This window comes from Mesocricetus auratus, unplaced genomic scaffold (assembly GCF_017639785.1).
Source record: "Mesocricetus auratus isolate SY011 unplaced genomic scaffold, BCM_Maur_2.0 Super-Scaffold_4256, whole genome shotgun sequence".
NCBI classification, from domain to species: Eukaryota; Metazoa; Chordata; class Mammalia; order Rodentia; family Cricetidae; genus Mesocricetus; species Mesocricetus auratus.
In genome coordinates, this window is record NW_024429182.1 from 34,733,226 (window position 1) to 34,750,079 (window position 16,854).

The following is a 16,854-nucleotide window of genomic DNA, read 5'->3' on the forward strand; positions in this document are numbered from 1 at the left end:
AAAAAGCAGGGATATGAAATGAGGAACCCAATCCAGAGCCGATTTTTCAGATCCTCAAATTACACAGGCATTCGGCATCCTTTGGTTTTCCCATTCCAGCCTTTTTTAACTATACCTGCCAACCTTCTAGCCAGAAGGTGCTGGCAGAGGTCCAAATTCCAGAAAGAAACAGGTAAAAAAGAAAAACTCAAAAGGTGTTCATCCTCTCTGCTTGAGTCTTTTTAGAGATAGAGTTTCCCCGGAGTCCCATGCATAACTGGCCACCTGCACCTCGGTGGCCACACCTTCATGCAAATGCAAACCTAGTCCTAGGAAGAACCCGAGCATATGGCCAGTCCAAAAGCTCTGTTCCCAACAGACAGGAGAACAGACATGAAGAGGCAACAAACAGTTTCTAATACCCTCCCTAGGGTAAGCATTCAGCAGCTAAGGGAGAGATAAGGAAACAGAGGAGCCAGCCCTGCACTGAGCCGTCTTTCCATACCCAGGCCAAGCCCTGTACCTGGGAAAGCTGTTGAGTGCTGAGATCTCACAGTCCCTATTCTAGGCTTCTTTAAATAAATCCTGTGTGGTTTGTTTGTTTTTTAAATGATGTAGAGTTAACTTTTCACTTGTTTCTACTTGAACAAAATCAGCCAGGTGTGATGGCACATGTCTTTTATCCCAGCACTCAGGAGGCAGAGGCAAGCAGATCTCTGTGAGATCTCTCTGCCAGCCTGGTCTACAGAGTGGATCCCAGGACAGCCAGGGCTGCTAACAGAGAAACAGTGTCACGAAAAATAAAAAATAAATTAAAAAAAAAGAATTTTAAAAAATCATACATAAACCCAATTTTGAGCACATATCTGGTATATAAAATGTTCTCACTAAATATTCACTGAACTTGGGGTGGGACTCAAAAAATGACCCAGCAGTTAGGACACTGGCTGCTCTTCAAGAGGACCAGGGAAGGGTTGGATTCCCAGTACTCCCATGGTGGTTAACAGCCATCTGGTATGTCAATTCCAAGGGATCGGATGCCCTCTTGTGGCCTCTCTGGGAACTGTACACACACGGTGCACTAGCATCCATGTAGGCAAAACACACATGCACATAAAAAATATTTTTCAAATACATTTGTTGAACAAAACTGAATTTTAGGGGCAGCCACACAGCTCTGTTGCTCATCCACAGTTGCTCCGTGCCTACCTCGAGTCTTCCACCCCTAACCCTGTCCACTGTGCTAAGGGCTTGGAGCTATTTTCCCCTAGGGCTTTGCAAATACCTCATGCAAAACTATAATCATCAACAAGCTTTTAATGTCTTCTGGCATGTAAACTGCCCTGGGTCTCCAGTGGCTTTAGTATGGGGTTAAAAGTATCACTGTGGACTGGGATATGGCTCTTTGGGTAAAAGCAGAGAGAGGAGAAAGCTTGAGGACCAGTAGTCTGGAATGTGCAATAGTGAGAGAGAAGAAAGCTTGAGGACCAGTAGTCTGGAATGTGCAATAGTGAGCAACAAGAGCTCTTGTCTCAAATATGGTGGGAGGATAGGACTGGCTGACACCTGAACACACCCTAGGTTGTCCTCTGTGCCCTTTGACACCCCATACACACACTATGGTATTCACACTCATACATGGACATGCATACACACATACACACTTAAAAAATCCATTGTCTTCTATTGGTTTTATAGGCATTGTCACCATCCTTGAATGCCACAGCAAGCTGGGGAAACTGAAGCAAAGCCCACTACTTCTCTCTATGAAACTCCTGAATCCACAGGTCTTATTTTTAAAAGCCCTGATCATAACAAAATGTGCAGAGAAAAGTGAAAGAAAGCTGACTCTGGTCCAAATACTCCATGCCTGAAGTAACGGTGAATCATTGCAGACTGTTTTCAAGTGGAAGGTAGAGGAAAACGTTGCCTGTGTTTAGAGAATATGTGGAAAGAAAAGTGATCAAAGTGATATGCTAAACTTCCTGACTACACATTTTTGAGGGTTGGGGTACACATGTGCATGCAAACTGTAAACTGCTCAGGAACCATCCACCTTGGTTTCATGGTTTGTTTGTTTGTTTTTGTTTTTGTTTTGTTTTGAGCCAGGGTCTCTCCCTGAGACCTGAAACTCACCAATCAGGCTGGGCTGGCTAGCCAGTGGGCTCCAGGGATTTGCCCATATTCATCTTCCCAGGACTGGGATTAGAAGCACCAGCTACAACACTTGACTTTTGGCATGGGTACTGGAGATCCAACTAGGGTCCTCATGCCTGGATGGTAAGTCCTTTTCAATGAGGCTGTCTCACCAGGTCCCAGATGGTACACTTTTGAAAACCATATCTTAGCTGCTGATTCCTCTCATAGCTCAACATTGTTCAGCTTATCAGAGGGGCTTAATAAATATTCATGGAGCTAAAGGACAGCAGTGTGTCAAATGTGAAGAATGGGATTACAGACTAAACTAAAAATAAAACCCAAGCTTAACTTTACTAAACTTGAATAGAGTCAGATTTTACACTAATGAAAGTTCATTCAATCTATATTGATTTAGCCATAGAAAATCTGATTTTTAATCAAAATTGATTAAGTTGGCTAAACTAAGAGAACCATTTTCAGAATTCGGTGTTTATCATCATATTAAAATTATTTTAACCTAATCAATCCTAAGAATTCATAGATAATTTTATTCAAAGGCAAACCAATGGAATCGTATACTTTACATACTACTAAACCCCAAAAAATATCACAATAGAAAAAATCATCAATTGTAAGACATTTGTCCCTCTAGATACTTGGGGAAGTTATTATTCAGTTACACATGTATGCAGCAGAGGTGCAGTGTTCTTATTCACAGTGATGCATGACTTCCCATCTTAGGTGGGTGGTTTCTTTATGGCCTCTTCTAAATCATAAGAATAAATTTTATGATACAAGGACTTAGCTGGGTGGTGGTGGTGTTGGTGCATACCTTTAATCTCAGCACTCAGGAGGCAGAGGCAGGAGGATCTCTGTGAGTTGGAGACCAGCCTGGTCTACAGAGCGAGTTCCAGGGCAGTCAACGTTACACACACACAAACCAGTCTCAAAAAAAAAACACCTAAAACTATTTCAGCAAATTTCTAATATCTAATAGAATATTATTAGCTATAAATTTGTATATACTGTACATTTGCACTTTCAGTTTTTCATTTTACTACACATGCTTTAATTCTCTAACCCAGAACCAACCTGGCCAGTCTCTATCTATATACTTTTAGATTCCCCATGTACGTAAGATCTACATTGGGGTATAATGTTAATTTGCTTGATTATATATATATATATATTTCAAAGCATTGTTTCTTATCTCACATATATAGAGCATGTGTGTGTTGTTTAAAGACTTAAATTTTTTTCATTGTGATAAAACATTTATAAAGATTGCTAATCGCCGGGCGGTGGTGGCCCACGCCTTTAATCCCAGCACTCGGGAGGCAGAGGCAGGCGGATCTCTGTGAGTTCGAGGCCGGGCTGGACCGACAGCCTCCAAAACAATACAGAGAAATCCTGTCTCGTAAAACCAAAAAAAAATGCTAATCTTTCATCTAATCCTTCTCATAAGAGGTGTCATAAAATCATGAATTACCAGAGTTGGAGATAATTCTTATTAAATACTTCTTGTGTTAGAAAAACGTCTTACTCTGTAGCCCAGGCTGGCCTAAAACTCATGGCAATCCCCCTGCCTGAGCCTCCCCAGAGTGGTAGCTTGAGCCACTGTAGCTGCCTTCAGCTAACACTTCTCCGAGCTGTCTGTGTGTCAGGGTGTACGGTGGGGTGTGGACTGGAGCAGCCTGTTCGCCAGTGCAGCGCACGGTGCAGGGTCTCCTCCTTGCTCCTCATGAAGCCCTCCAGATAGGCTTTCATGTCCAGACAAGCCAAACCCAGACAGCCATCCTATCACTGTGCCTCTTTGACCCCTCCATGTCCTCTTCTTCTTGTAGAGACTCCAAGGAAACTTGACTCCCCCTCTCAGGATGACAACATTTCCTCTACATGAAATAAACTTTTTTCCCTTGAGATATCTCTGCTTGGGGCCACATCTGCAACATCCTGAACTTCATGATTAGACAAAATCTGGAAGTCCTTTCACCGCCCTCATTGCCAAATCCATCAATCACTACATTTAGCATGCAATGCTCAAAGCCTGTCACACACTTCCATATCTGATCTGATGCAAGAAAGGGGTTGTAGCTAGCATTTCCTTTGATCTGGATGTTCTAAATGGAATCCAAGTTTGCATTAGCAATTGCTTACACTTTTGACTCATGCTTTTCCCCCTTTGAGCTTTAGAGTCCCCTATGACTCTCAGATCAGTTTCACATTAAACTAACAAGAAGTTAACTCTCTTTCAACAGATTGCTTCATAATTAGGTGAAAGATGGTTTGAATATCTGACATAAGATTTGCTCTTTGAGCAGGGTGTAGTGATGTACACCTTTAACCCCAGCTCTTGGAAAGCAGAGGCAGGTGGATCTCTCCTGAGTTTGACGCCACCCTGGTCTACATAGTGACTTCTAGGATGGTCAGGCCTACAGAGTAATACCCTATCTTTTAAAAATGAAAAGAAAAAAAGAAGAGAAAAGAAAAGAAAAGGGCTTGCCCTTTGATCAAGAATTTTAGGATAGTCCAACCAACCAACTATTGCAGGCACCCCTCCCAACAATACTATCTACAGGTGGGATAAGCAATGCTTTATCTCTTCCTCTGTCAACTAGAATATGGGTGAAGACAAGAAGATCCGGGAGCCAGGAAACAAATGACCTTCCACAAAATTGATATTGATATATTGCTCAATGTTTTATAAGCTAGTTATTCAAACAGCTACAAACTTTTATGACTTCATCGTTACTGTCTTAATTTAGGGTTTCTATTACTAGGAAGATACACCATGACCACGGCAACTTATAAAGGAAGACATTTAGTTGAGGCGGTGGCTTACAGTTTCAGAGGTTTAGGTCATTTATCATCATGGCGGGACATGGTGGCATGCAGGCAGACATGATGCTGGAGAAGGAGCTGAGAGTGGAGAAGGAGCTATATCTTTGATCTTGATCCCACAGGCAGCAGGAAGTGAACTGAGACACTGGCTGTGGCTTGAGCATATATGAGATCTCAAAACCCGCCCCCGCAGTGGCACACTTTCTCCAATAAGGCCACACCTCATAGTAGTGCCACTCCCTATGAGCCTATGGGGGCCAGTTACATTCAAACCACAGTTAACCGATTCTGAAACCCTTCATCCTGAAAGACTGCCTATGTGCCTTGCTAGACTGGGATATAGATTGCCTACACTGCCCTCTTGGTACTTCCGGAATAGCTGTATCAATGAGTGAATGCATTAGGTTAGCTTCACAGCTCCACAACATCTCAGGAACCTTCTTATGATAATGTCCTGTGTGAACAATTTGATGATGACTGGGAGGGGCAGATGACTGCCCGTGCTACTTAATAACATCAAGCAGTGACACATGGTTGCAAGATACCTCAGTGCTTGCCAGCATGTTGTCTTAAGTATGCTAGGTCCAACTAGGATATAGATCAAGTCACTTCTCCCATTTTCTTTGTCACTCTGAAATTCATAATATCCATAATCATCAATGCACTTAGTAAATCTGAAGTGCCCTTTTCCCCTTGCTTCTCTTCAGCAAGGACTTAAATCCTGATCACAGCCATGAAAGGTAAATGCGTATGGTCTTTGGTTCGATCTCACCTCAAAACAAAGAAAATGACAAGTGCATATATGGTAAGTCAGAAGTCTAAAGGAGAAAACTTACCAGACTGATAGGTGTTGGGTAGGTAAAAGGCTTGGAACCTCTTCCTAGCCCTCTCCTTCCTGTTAAGAACTAACCTACATGCAGAGGCCACAGGCTCCCAATCACTGCTCATATGCCAGACAGGTGTGGTGGGCCAGGTGTTTCTAGGTGAGTGGTCTGTGTCAGTGAAAAGTTTAGCATTGGGAAATCTCCATCCTGCTAGGTATAAGTTCTCCAAAGTAATAGTAATCATAGATAAAGTAAGTAAGGATATTCTTATCTCCAAATGCCAGGCCCTTTGTCTTATATCTTGACTGGTGGTAGGCATGCCCTTCTGGCCTGAAACAGGGGCTCATTTTTAGGCTTATCAAATACCATAAATAACATGCTTGTTCCCCCACTAAGCATGCCTATTAAAGGATTCTTGTGGCCAGCAAAAATGTTCCTTTCTATCATATTCATTATCCAGAAGTAATAAATGCAAATATGCTTTCTAAATTAGAAGGATCTAAATGCATGTACCTATTATTATTGCACATTTACCACTTCATCTTGCCAACCCATTTCCAGGTGTCTCTGTCTAGCATGTTCTAAATGTATTTAAACCAAACAAGTTTGAAGCCAAAATAATGAAGCAGGTGAAACATGATAAAAGCTTAATATAATCATAAAAATAAATAGAAGTGGGCACCACTGGCCTGAGTTTGTATAATGCAGAGTCCAGTCATTTCAGAAACTATTAGCTCCATGAACTGGGCCCCAGTTGTGGAAATTAGCTGCAGCAGGAGACCTAGAATAGAAATAAAGAAGTTGATCCAAAATTCGTGAAATCTGGTGGGCTGTAATAATTCTTGACTCAATTGAAAACACAGCCTTGACATTAAATGATGTCTTTATTATTCAACTGGGAATTGTGGATTCTTATTTCTTCATCTTGACCTTCAGCCATTTCTTTTCCCTTTAGCACCTCGGAGACTCTGCTTAAGGAACTATGGAACATTTCTTAATACAAGTTGCAGCCTCTCCTTACACAATTGGAATTCAGCTTTTAAGTTCAAGTGACTGATAACACACTCAGACTTGCACTTGAAAAGTATAGAACAGATACCAGTGCCTCCATGGGTGACAACAATGTTAAGGGGAAATTCGGCACACATTGAGGGAGGTGCCATGTGGGAGGGATGTCCACCTGAGAAAACTCAGTTTCCAAAGACAGGAAGTGGGTAAATAGATTGGTGGGGCCTGAGTGAAGCGACGGGGGATGTCTACACCCAAACTAGTGGCAAAGAGCATTTCAAAGAAATATCCACACTGTTGTGGCCTGGATGTGGTCTGTGTGCATCTGACAAAACATCACGTGCCAGGAGCGTGGGCCCCAGTGTGGTGATGTTAAGTTGGTAGGAATGCCAAGAAGGGGAGCCTCTGGGGATCGGTTAGACTATCGGGGCACCAACCTCAGAAGAGATTGCTGCAGTTTTTGTGACCTTTGCCTGGGTCTTCACCTAGTCAGGTCACCAAAGGGTTAGTAGAAAGGGAAATTTTTTCAATATTAATGTATATGGAATTATTCATGCTAATAATATTATCATTGCATTAGTATCCACAACCCACAGCATACAGCATTAAATGTGCATTAAAGTAATGGAAATGTCATCATTTTGCTACTGAAAGTGTGGTCTGAAGCCAGTAGCATCAACATCTGGGAACTTGTTAAAAACCGTAGGCTCACCCAGACCAGCAGGATCAGAGTCTGCATTTTACCAATGTCCAGGGAATCCAAATGTCCATTAAAGTTTGAGAAACACTGTCGTCAGCTTTTGAAAACTGCAAATAGAGCAAAAGCTAACACTTGATCAATTGACATGGAAGGAAAACAACTCATTAAAACTGCATTATTGTATTGTGAGTTAAACTGAGAAAAGGGGTGAATGTTTTATTAGCCCTTAAGTCCTCAAGAAATGATTCAAGCCAAATCTATCCATTACCTTGAGCATCGAAAGTGATCAAAGTGACCCCGGAGTTGGCTTAATGTGTCAGAAAAGGAGTTCTTTGAAGACTGGAAGCTTTCAGGGAAGCACAATGATTTTAAAAAGCCAACAGCCAGCCAAGAACAAAGCTCTGATTACGTTGCTAATGGTAGATTTGGTAGGTCGAAATTCTAAGAACTCATCATCACAGCAGAACTAATAAATTTGCCAGGAAAAGTACTCTTCCCTCATAAACATTCAAGGACAATAAAATTCCAGTCACTCGTATTGTGAGAAAAACCACTAATAGCCACAGCCAACTGGATTCACTTAATGGGATTAAGATGATCTAGAGACAGGACAAAGAAGATGTCCCAATAGGTTACTGGATACAAAAGGGGGAAATATTGACAAATATGAGTATTCAAAATTAAGATTTCCCGAAGGTGGTAGAGGGTTTACCTAAGATGCCTGAAGTCCTGCATTCCATCCCCAGCAGTGCATAAAAACAGGCATGTAGCACATGCCTGTAATCCCAGCATTCAGGAGATGGAGGCAGGAGGATCCAGAAGTTCAGTCATTCTCTGCTATACAGTCTTCGCTACATGAGACCCTGGAGAGAGGGTGCCGGGTCGGTGGGATGAGAATAAATCCGTCTTTGGATGAAGAACCCCTTCTCACTGAGACATTTTAGCACAGTTTGTTTCTAATGAGTTTCCCCTCATTGATTCTGGTGTGGTTCCATGTTCAGTTTACATTTAAGGCTTTAGACAAAAGGCAAATTGTCAGCAGGAAAGCAAGAATGCGTGGCTGCATAGATAAACCCCAGGTGACTAAAGGCAAACCTCTAACACCTAACACTGAGGCAGACTTGGCTGGAAAACACCTTTTCCACTTAATGATAATCCTCAACTGCCATTGAAATCTCTGCCTGCTTTCTGTTCTGTTTCCTGGCAAGCGTCCATTTGCTCTGGCTTTTGCAAGAGTAACAGTAAGTAAATTTGACTCAACAAAACCGAGTATTATTTTACAAGTACAAACTGAAAATCAACCTAGGTTTGGGCTTGGGTTTTTGAAACTGATGCTAATTTTAAGCAGCAACCCTGAGAATCCCTGGAGGTTTGCATGAGCTAATCAGTAGCACCAGCATTTTCAGTAGATTTTTAAGTGTTTTCAAGAACAAGTAAGAAACTCTTTATGCTGTTGAAACCCCTGTCCCCTTCCACAAGCCAGAAATGGTTTTGTTTGATATCCAGACTTGCCCCATGGCAACCCTTTTGGTGAAATATCTGAACCCTGTCTTCTGTAGTGAGGGGACGTTGATATCTTAGGACTTCAAAGGTTTTGTTACATTCATTCATTCATTCATTCATTTGCATGTGTGCAATGTTCATGTACTTGCATGTAGAGGTCAGAGGACAACTTGCAGGAACTGGTTTTCTTTGCCCACTAAGCCATCTTATTAGCTCTAAAACTTGAACTTGATTTGAGGTCCACAAGTGAGGCAAGAGTGCTTTGTTCATTTGGTGTGGCTTTGGTTTTCCGAGACAGGGTCTTGCTACATAGCCCAGCATGGCTTTTCACACACCATCCTCCTGCCGCTACCAATAGCCTCCAACCTCCAAGTATTTGGATTACATGTGTAACATCTGTGTCATGAATTCCAGACTGGCCTCAGAGTTAATATGCAGCCAAGGATGACCTTGAACATGTGACCCTCCAGTCTCCACCTCTGGGATTACAGGAGCAGCCTGTACAGGGAATCAGACTCAGGGCCTCGTGCTTGCTAAGCAGGTACTCATGTCGTCCCTAGCCCACAGGTGTCCATTGAAGATTAGTATCTTCACAAACGTCTCATACCCGTTTCATCAAACTTATGAAGCAACTCTGACTCTTTTGCTGAGCAAAACAAGAGGGTAAGGAAGAATTTACAAATTGTGGGGAAGAAAAACTGCCTGAATTCTATGATAAACATCTGCAGGCTTCAGCAAGTGTCAGTTGATAACGTTTGAATAATTAACGTTTTTTTAATCTCAGAAGAAAAATATGCTGAAAGCCTTTGACACAAGTACACCTGTGAGAGGTATAAACAGGTAGTTACTGACCAGTTGAGAGTTGGCAGGGCCTACATCTAAACGACCATTGTCACCAATCTGTCAGGACTAGTGATCTAACTCAAGTGTCAAGGGGGATTTGACACCACTGTGGACTAAATGGACTGCACCCAATATGGGGAACTGATCTGTGATCACCAGAAAAGTAAAGGTATGGTGTGTTCAAAACAACTAGAAATGTTTAAAAGATTGTCCCTTTCCTAGAAAGGAGGCTGAAAACCTGACATACAGAATCATTCCTACCTAAGGAAGAAATAGGCCCAGAGAATTCACATACATCCATCTCCAAACACACAATCAAATACATGATCTTGTTGCACCTGATTTCCCTTCAAATTATTTCAACATGAAACTAAGGTTACATCAATATGCAAAAGCCCCAACTCTAGACCCAAGCTCCCCTTGCCTCCATCTTGAAAATTTAAATTGAGATGGATACATAGACATTACATATCTATAATAATATATATTCCCTCCAAGAATGTAGTTTAGAAAAAAGGACATTCACCCAGTATGTGTGAGGCCCTGAATTGAACTCACAATGCCTGCAAATTTTAAAAAATACAAACAAAAGCATTATAAGCTTATAGTATTCTCTGTGGATCACAAGGACCATTAAGAATGCTTGAAAGCACATAGACTTACAGAAAAATAGAGTGCATTTCTAAAACACAAGCTTTCCAATCTAGACAGAGACAGCTGTTTGCTTCAACAAATCTGGGTCTTCAGAAGATGATGTTATTTTTATTGCTTTTTGGGGTGCTGTGTAAAGCATAGAACCTTACAGTTTGCATAGTAAGCAGTTTTCATCTTTAAATATACTCATGTGATAAGAAAAGATACATACAGAGGAAATACATAGGGTTTTAGGAGCCATCATTTACATTATAAATTTGTACAAACATCTTAACTTTAAAAGCAGAAAAGGCATCTGCAAAGAGCCCTCTGAGACTGTAGGAAATCCAGCTTTCCATGTAAGCAGCCTTTCACTGAGAGACATGAGTGATGGCAGACGAAGGCCTCTTAAGAATAGATTCAACAGAAAATGACAGCGGCTCATTCGCCGAGAGTTTCGTTCCAACTTGTTTGGCTACGAAGAGGTCTTTTGCGCATCTGTCTATGGTAAATGTGTACTTCTGGTTCTCCTTGGCCAAACACTCTCTGTGTTTCTTTGGGGTCTCTTCAAAGGCTTCTTTGACAAATGGTGTTCTCAACTCAAGGCCGGATTTGTCACTGAGCGTCTGCTGGAGTACTGAGTGGAATGGATTATGTTTAAGCGGCAAAGGGTGCCTGGTGTTTTCTTTGCTGATCTTGGTTAAGATGTGCCCTTGAGCTGCCAGGCAGTCCATATCAATGGGAGAGAAATTCCGCCTGGGTGGGGAGAAAGCTGACCTCTCAGGGGCAACCTGGTGAGCCTGAAGGTCAGTTCTTGAGGTTGGGACCTCAGGTAGATGAGGCAGCACCAGGGGACCTTCCGGTTTGGGTGGCATCATATCATGTTCTGCACTAAGGCCATCCTGAACTCGGGTTCCTTTCAAGTCCCAGCTGGCCCCAGGCTTCAGGGCTTGAACAGAAGTGGTAGCATTTAAAAGGTATTGCTGGTAGAGAAGGGTGTCAGTAATGGGACCACATTTGGGCCAAACTAAAAATCGTGAGGACAGGGGATATTGTCTGTAAGTTGTGGCCACACTTACATTAGAGGAAATCAGTTCCATATTCCCCGATCCTGAATACTGCATGGTGAGATCGAGGCAGGTTGGTAAAAAATTACAAAAGTCCTTGCTTGGCAGCTCCCCTGCAGTGGGACTGTAGGCACTTTTGTAGGAATTGTAATCAGGTCCCACCATACGGTTGGGCAGGAACAAGGCAGCAGCTTGAGAAGTTTCCAACATCTCCCTCTCTTTATATTCTCTCTCCAGCATAATGTTCTCCAACTCTTTGTCAGCAAAGGCTCTTCTTTTCCTCATCCTGTCACTAACAGGTGGAGGTAGAGGAAGGGTCCCCCCCAGGTAAGTCTCCGCTGTTATTGGGCGATAACCTAAAAGAAGCAAGTATTGCAAAGAAAACAGATCAACATCCTAACAAGAGAAATCTGGAAATCCAGAAGGCAAAAGTAAGGGACAAAACATAGGATACTCAGTCACAATTCCATATCACTACTACTTTAATATAGAAAGCAAAAGTGTAGGCTTGATTTAAGATAGTTTCCCTTTTGGGTAAGGTGCCCATATGATAGCTTCTGGCTGTCATTGTTTTTGTTGGTATAGGTATGTCTGCTTGCTTGACTGAGATTTTAATATTCTTCCCAGATCCCTAAACATCAAGAGACAAATCTATCCATCTTATTTTCATCAATGTTTCATTGCCCATATCGTCTTTTTATTCTTTTTGCATAGATATAAAAGATATCTATACCTACAGCTGATGTCACTTTAATTTTCTAAAGATGTCTCATTATGAACACAGTGTTACAGCTGTAGAATAATCCAAGGAGAACTAGGAAAAAAAGAAAAAGAAAGTTAAAGAAGATTAGTAAGGAGAAAAAGAGTAGAAAAGACTTGAGGACACAGAGAAGCACAGAAAAATTCTAAAGAGCTGTTAACTAGTCCAAACACACATCACCTAACAGTTCAGCCAGGCTTCCCCTTGACCTCTTGAACAAATAAAGCAAGACAAAACAATGGGGACTGGTGGGGGGAAGCATCTCCAGCTACAGATCTCCCCCCAAGTTCATTCATGTTGGCCAAATACCAAAAGGGCTGAACAAGCAGTCATTAAGCTGCAGATGAAGTCATGCGCAGTTCAGAATAGAGACAAAATCAAAAACAAAAGCTAGCAGAACATAAGTAGGATGCTTGGAGGATTTATTTCACCACTCCCAAACACTCAGCACTAGCAGATTTTTCTGAAGGACCCAGTGTGATGTTCGTATTTACACAGTGGCAAACCCCATTATACTAGCTCGCAAATAAAACAAAAATTGAAAATTATTGTTTCCACTTCTAGCTTTACCAAAAGTTTCAATTCATCAGTGTGGTCCCTATGGTTGTAAATGTTTAGCTACTTTGCAACTAAGTTCAAAAGTCAGACATGCACAGCACAACTGAGACACAAACTTTAAAACCATCCAGGACCAGCTAAACTTAGAGCCCCGGGGGTTGGGGGGGAGAAGAAGAAACCCTCAACTGCCCACTTCAAGGAAGGAAGCCCTTTTATTTAAGCTGAACTGAAGGAAGTGGCAGCAATTAAAGTAACCACAGGTCAGATAAAGGCAAAGGAAATGTAAAGACTGTTAAGGAAAATGGGATAGACAAATACATTGCTTAGCCAGCTAATAAATAAATTATATAAATGCCATGCCTAAATCCAAATGCTTTAGAAAATCATCACTACTTTCAGAAGAATTAACGCGTCTCTAAGATTTGTAGAAAATGAAGGCAAGGGGAGATCTAGACTGGCACCAGCCTCCAGTTTGCTAGTTTGATTCCACTCCTTTCCCATCCTACAGCCTTGACTGGCAAAAGCAGTAGGAAGTGTGGGAAAGCAGCGATCATCTAGATTTCCAAGGAGGAGAACGGAACAAGAGTGAAACTTGAGGCCACAGGTGACTCTTGGTCACAGCCATAACCTTCTTGCTTTGCTTGCTCTGCCCATTAAGCTTCTTCAATAACTAAAACAGTGGGGCGGGAGTGAGTTTTAATTGTTTTCCTTCCCAGAAGTAGCTTCCAGGATCACTTGACGGTACATTTTTATATGTCCCTCACACTGGAGCAAATTCCACAGACGCTGCAGCAGAGCACATTAACTAGTCAAACGATAATATCATCCTGGTGGCAAAACCCTCTGTGAGTATGTGGCATGCATTTTCTAGATATGAGCTCCCTTCCCCGAGGCAAACTTTCTAATGAAGATTGGCTCCTTCCCAGGTTAATACATGTGTCTAAATGATAAGCGTCCTTTAACTCGATTTAAAAAGCCAAAGGACAACTTGATATTATTTTACCTTCTAAAATGCTTTTGGCCAGCAAACTTGGCGCCCTGACTTGCCTCTGGTACACTGCTTTCCGTTCGAAATTATTCTGTTTCCCAGAAAGTCCCTTCTTGTCCTGTAAACACAAGAAACAACAGTAGGAGAGGAGAAAGGGCATCCACAAAACCTCTGGAACTCTTCCCAACCTAAAATGTATTTGTTCTACCATCTCTTATGCAAAATTATTCCAAAGAAAATTCATGGGAGTGCCCCTTAACCTCAGCTCAGCCAACTAGAGGCTCCTGCTTTCTCTGGCTATCGTTCTGGAAGACATTTAAAGAGACATCTAGACAGAGGTGAAATCCACACTCAAGGAGACTTTAGGAATCCAGCCTGGAAGAACTGTGTTGCAGGATGGGGTGGTTTCCTTCCCAGGCTGCATCCCCTAAGCTGAAGGTGCCCAGAAGCTGCCTCTGAGAACCAAAGGCAGGGTGGTTCCCCCCTAGGTGGAGTAGACACGATGGGGTGCCAGAGACTGAGGGAGTCTTCTGTGTTTGTCTTGTTCTCTGGAGGAGGGCAGTACATGAACCTCAAGGGACACTAGCCTGAAAACTCTCTGGTCACCGCCAGGTTGCTCCCAACCCAGTGGACTGCAAGGCAGAGCAGGATCTACCCCAATTTAGGAAAGAGGTTGAACCCAGGACCAGGGCCACCTGAGGTCCCGAGCAGCCTTGAACTGAGCGGCTCTTACTCAGCCCGAATTTTTGTCTCCTCTGGAAAATGGGCATCAAGTTCTGCCTAAGTGTCGAGGAGACTGCCGCACAGTGACAGCACCTCGAGCTGCTTGATTCTCTGTGGGTATTAGCACAGTGACTGGACACACCGCACTGTCAACCTACTTTCTCCCCGACCACCTGCAAAACTAACCCTGAGCTATTTTAATAACAACGTTTCTGTGGTGTCCCAAATGTACCTGACTATTTCCAAGGCCATCTTCTGCGTTTTAGTAGGAGACTTTTCCAGCATGTTTTGCAGAGATGCCCACAGCTTTCCCTCCCGGACCCTGCAGGCTACCATAGGCAGAGTATCTTCACCTCTCCTGCTGCTAAAGGGACTCCCCATCCTGGTCGGGCACACACCCTCGAGACGCACCCGGGACTAAGGGCACCCACCTCGGTGGCCTGCTGCCTCCGGAGCGCCACCTGGGCGGCCATGACACGCTGGCGCTCCACCACGAGCAGGCAGTTAGCACACTGGCAGTCCCGCCAGCGACAGAAGCGCTTGTGGCCCTTGAGACAGGACACCACACCGTGATTACGGCAGCGCGCGCACTTGGGCGTGCGGCTCAGTTTGCGCGGCTCTGCGCTGCCACCCACAGTGGCACCGCGCTCAGGAGCTGCGGGCGCGGCTGGCAGCGCCTGAGCCGCAGGCGGTGGCCTGGGTGCCAGTCCTCCGGGCTGCTCTGACTGGCCCGGCACCTCCGCGGACGCTCCGGGCTCCTCGCCGTCACCCTCGTCCTCTGCATCTTCATCCTCCTCGTCTTCCTCCTCGTCCTCCTCGATGTCCCCATCAGCCGCTGATGGACTTGCTCCCTGAGGCGTGGCCCGCAGAGGAGCCCCACAGCCGTATTCCTCCAGCTCTAGGCTCTCCACGTCGATCTCCCAGTCCCCGGCTCCCGGGACTGCCTGCCCTTCTGTCATGGCGCTGGGCTCTCGCTTGGCTCCTTTGCTGGCTCTCTAGGGAGACAGAAAGGCCCAAAGACCCGCCCGTCGTAATCAGGGACCCTCTCTTGAGCCTCGACCCAGAACCTCTTCAAGGCCAGAAGTCACCCAGTTTCCTTCTGGTCCCTACAATACAGGCCACATGGACCCAGAGATCCACAACTCAAGGAAGGTTTTAATTTACTAATTCCAAGTGGTCTGCGCTCCTGACCTTTAACCGCAGCCCTGTCTGCCCTTTCCAGACAAGTCACCCACTGACCTTACACTCTCGCCCGTTTAAGCCACTTGTCAAGCTTTTCTACAGCTGGCCAGCGCGGCCATGATGCATATAAAACTGTCGACGGAACAATTATCTTTCCTTTGATTACAAGGGCCCTTGAAATCAAGTTTCCCAAATGTCCCTCATTGACCTGCGCCACTACAAAGACTCTGGAGAGGTCTTCGCATCACTCCCCTTCCCCTAAACCAATGCTGTGCTATTATTAGAGGGTCCCCCAACACACACACACACACACACACACACACACACACACAGCAAGTGGCTGGACACAGGCCATTAAGCTGCGGGTGCTGGTCTGGCATCAGCAATGCTTGGGCCGCACGGGGTTGATGGAACTTGATTTTCATCTTTAAGACAAGACAACCAGAAACAGAAAGGATCCCTAATGATGATTCACCCTCCCCATGCCCTCTCTGACTGGCGACATCACAACACTCACCAAGACTCAGAGGCGCAGGCTAGCAACCCAGTCAAAAGATGTCCAGCTTTGGGATTTTTCTCTCTGGGCTGTAAGCAGCAGGAGCAAACTGAGAAAGATTCTGACAGCAGGAGGCCAGAGCCCACTGGATGGTGGAGAGGGACAGAGGCAGGAGGTGAGTCAAGTCCTCAGCAACCTCACCCCGTACATCCCAAACTTTGCAAAGTTCTGTTCGGTCTTCTGCAGCCTGGGTCGCTTCACTTCGCTTTTCACTTCTGGCTCAAACTGGTAATAAAGGTGGGGCTCGGACCCAGGACTCTGCCTCCGCAGGCGCAGTCAGCTAGCTTTCTGCACAGCAGAGTCACTCACTGCAGTCCCGGGCCTCCGCACCCCTTCCTAGTATTATCCACCCACCCACCCCCCACCCCGAGCTCCGCGTCCTCTGATTGGTCGGTTGTCAGGCGCTGTGCACGCCGATTGGCCGCAGCACTCAGGCTGAGCGCCCTCCTCCTCTGCACTGCGAACGCTTCCCTCCCAGCGCTGTTGTGCGGAGGAGTGCACCGCCAGCCTTCGCTGCAGCCGGGTCCTTGATTCAGAAGCTGAACCTGAA

General features: G+C 44.4%; 1 protein-coding gene across 5 annotated transcripts; it reads right to left on the reverse strand.

Annotated features, from left to right (window-relative positions):
* Window positions 1–10,579: 10,579 nt before the first annotated feature.
* Dmrt2 (doublesex and mab-3 related transcription factor 2) lies at window positions 10,580–16,617 on the reverse strand. Of its 5 annotated transcripts, none has more exons than XM_013117147.3 (5): window positions 16,266–16,617; window positions 14,998–15,561; window positions 13,859–13,961; window positions 12,275–12,351; window positions 11,752–11,893 (listed from the first exon to the last, which is right to left on the reverse strand). In XM_013117147.3, exons 2-4 carry the CDS (start codon window positions 15,523–15,525, stop codon window positions 12,296–12,298), a joined length of 687 nt encoding a protein of 228 aa, XP_012972601.1. In that variant the 5' UTR covers window positions 15,526–15,561; window positions 16,266–16,617; the 3' UTR covers window positions 11,752–11,893; window positions 12,275–12,295. The 5 variants fall into 5 exon arrangements, with proteins under 5 accessions (XP_005063782.1, XP_040602044.1, XP_040602052.1 ...); XM_013117109.3 differs by having other exon boundaries at window positions 12,271–12,351; XM_005063725.4 differs by lacking the exon at window positions 12,275–12,351 and having other exon boundaries at window positions 10,580–11,893.
* Window positions 16,618–16,854: the final 237 nt, after the last annotated feature.

Bases quoted from the DNA above. Each gene is read 5' to 3' on its own strand.
- Dmrt2 (XM_005063725.4), bottom strand. From the start codon at position 15,525: ATGACAGAAGGGCAGGCAGTCCCGGGAGCCGGGGACTGGGAGATCGAC. The intron at 13,962-14,997 runs GTGGGTGCCCTT...TTGTGTTTACAG, and splicing joins GGAGGCAGCAGGCCACCGAG to GACAAGAAGGGACTTTCTGG. The intron at 11,894-13,858 runs GTAAAATAATAT...TGCTTCTTTTAG, and splicing joins GGCCAAAAGCATTTTAGAAG to GTTATCGCCCAATAACAGCG.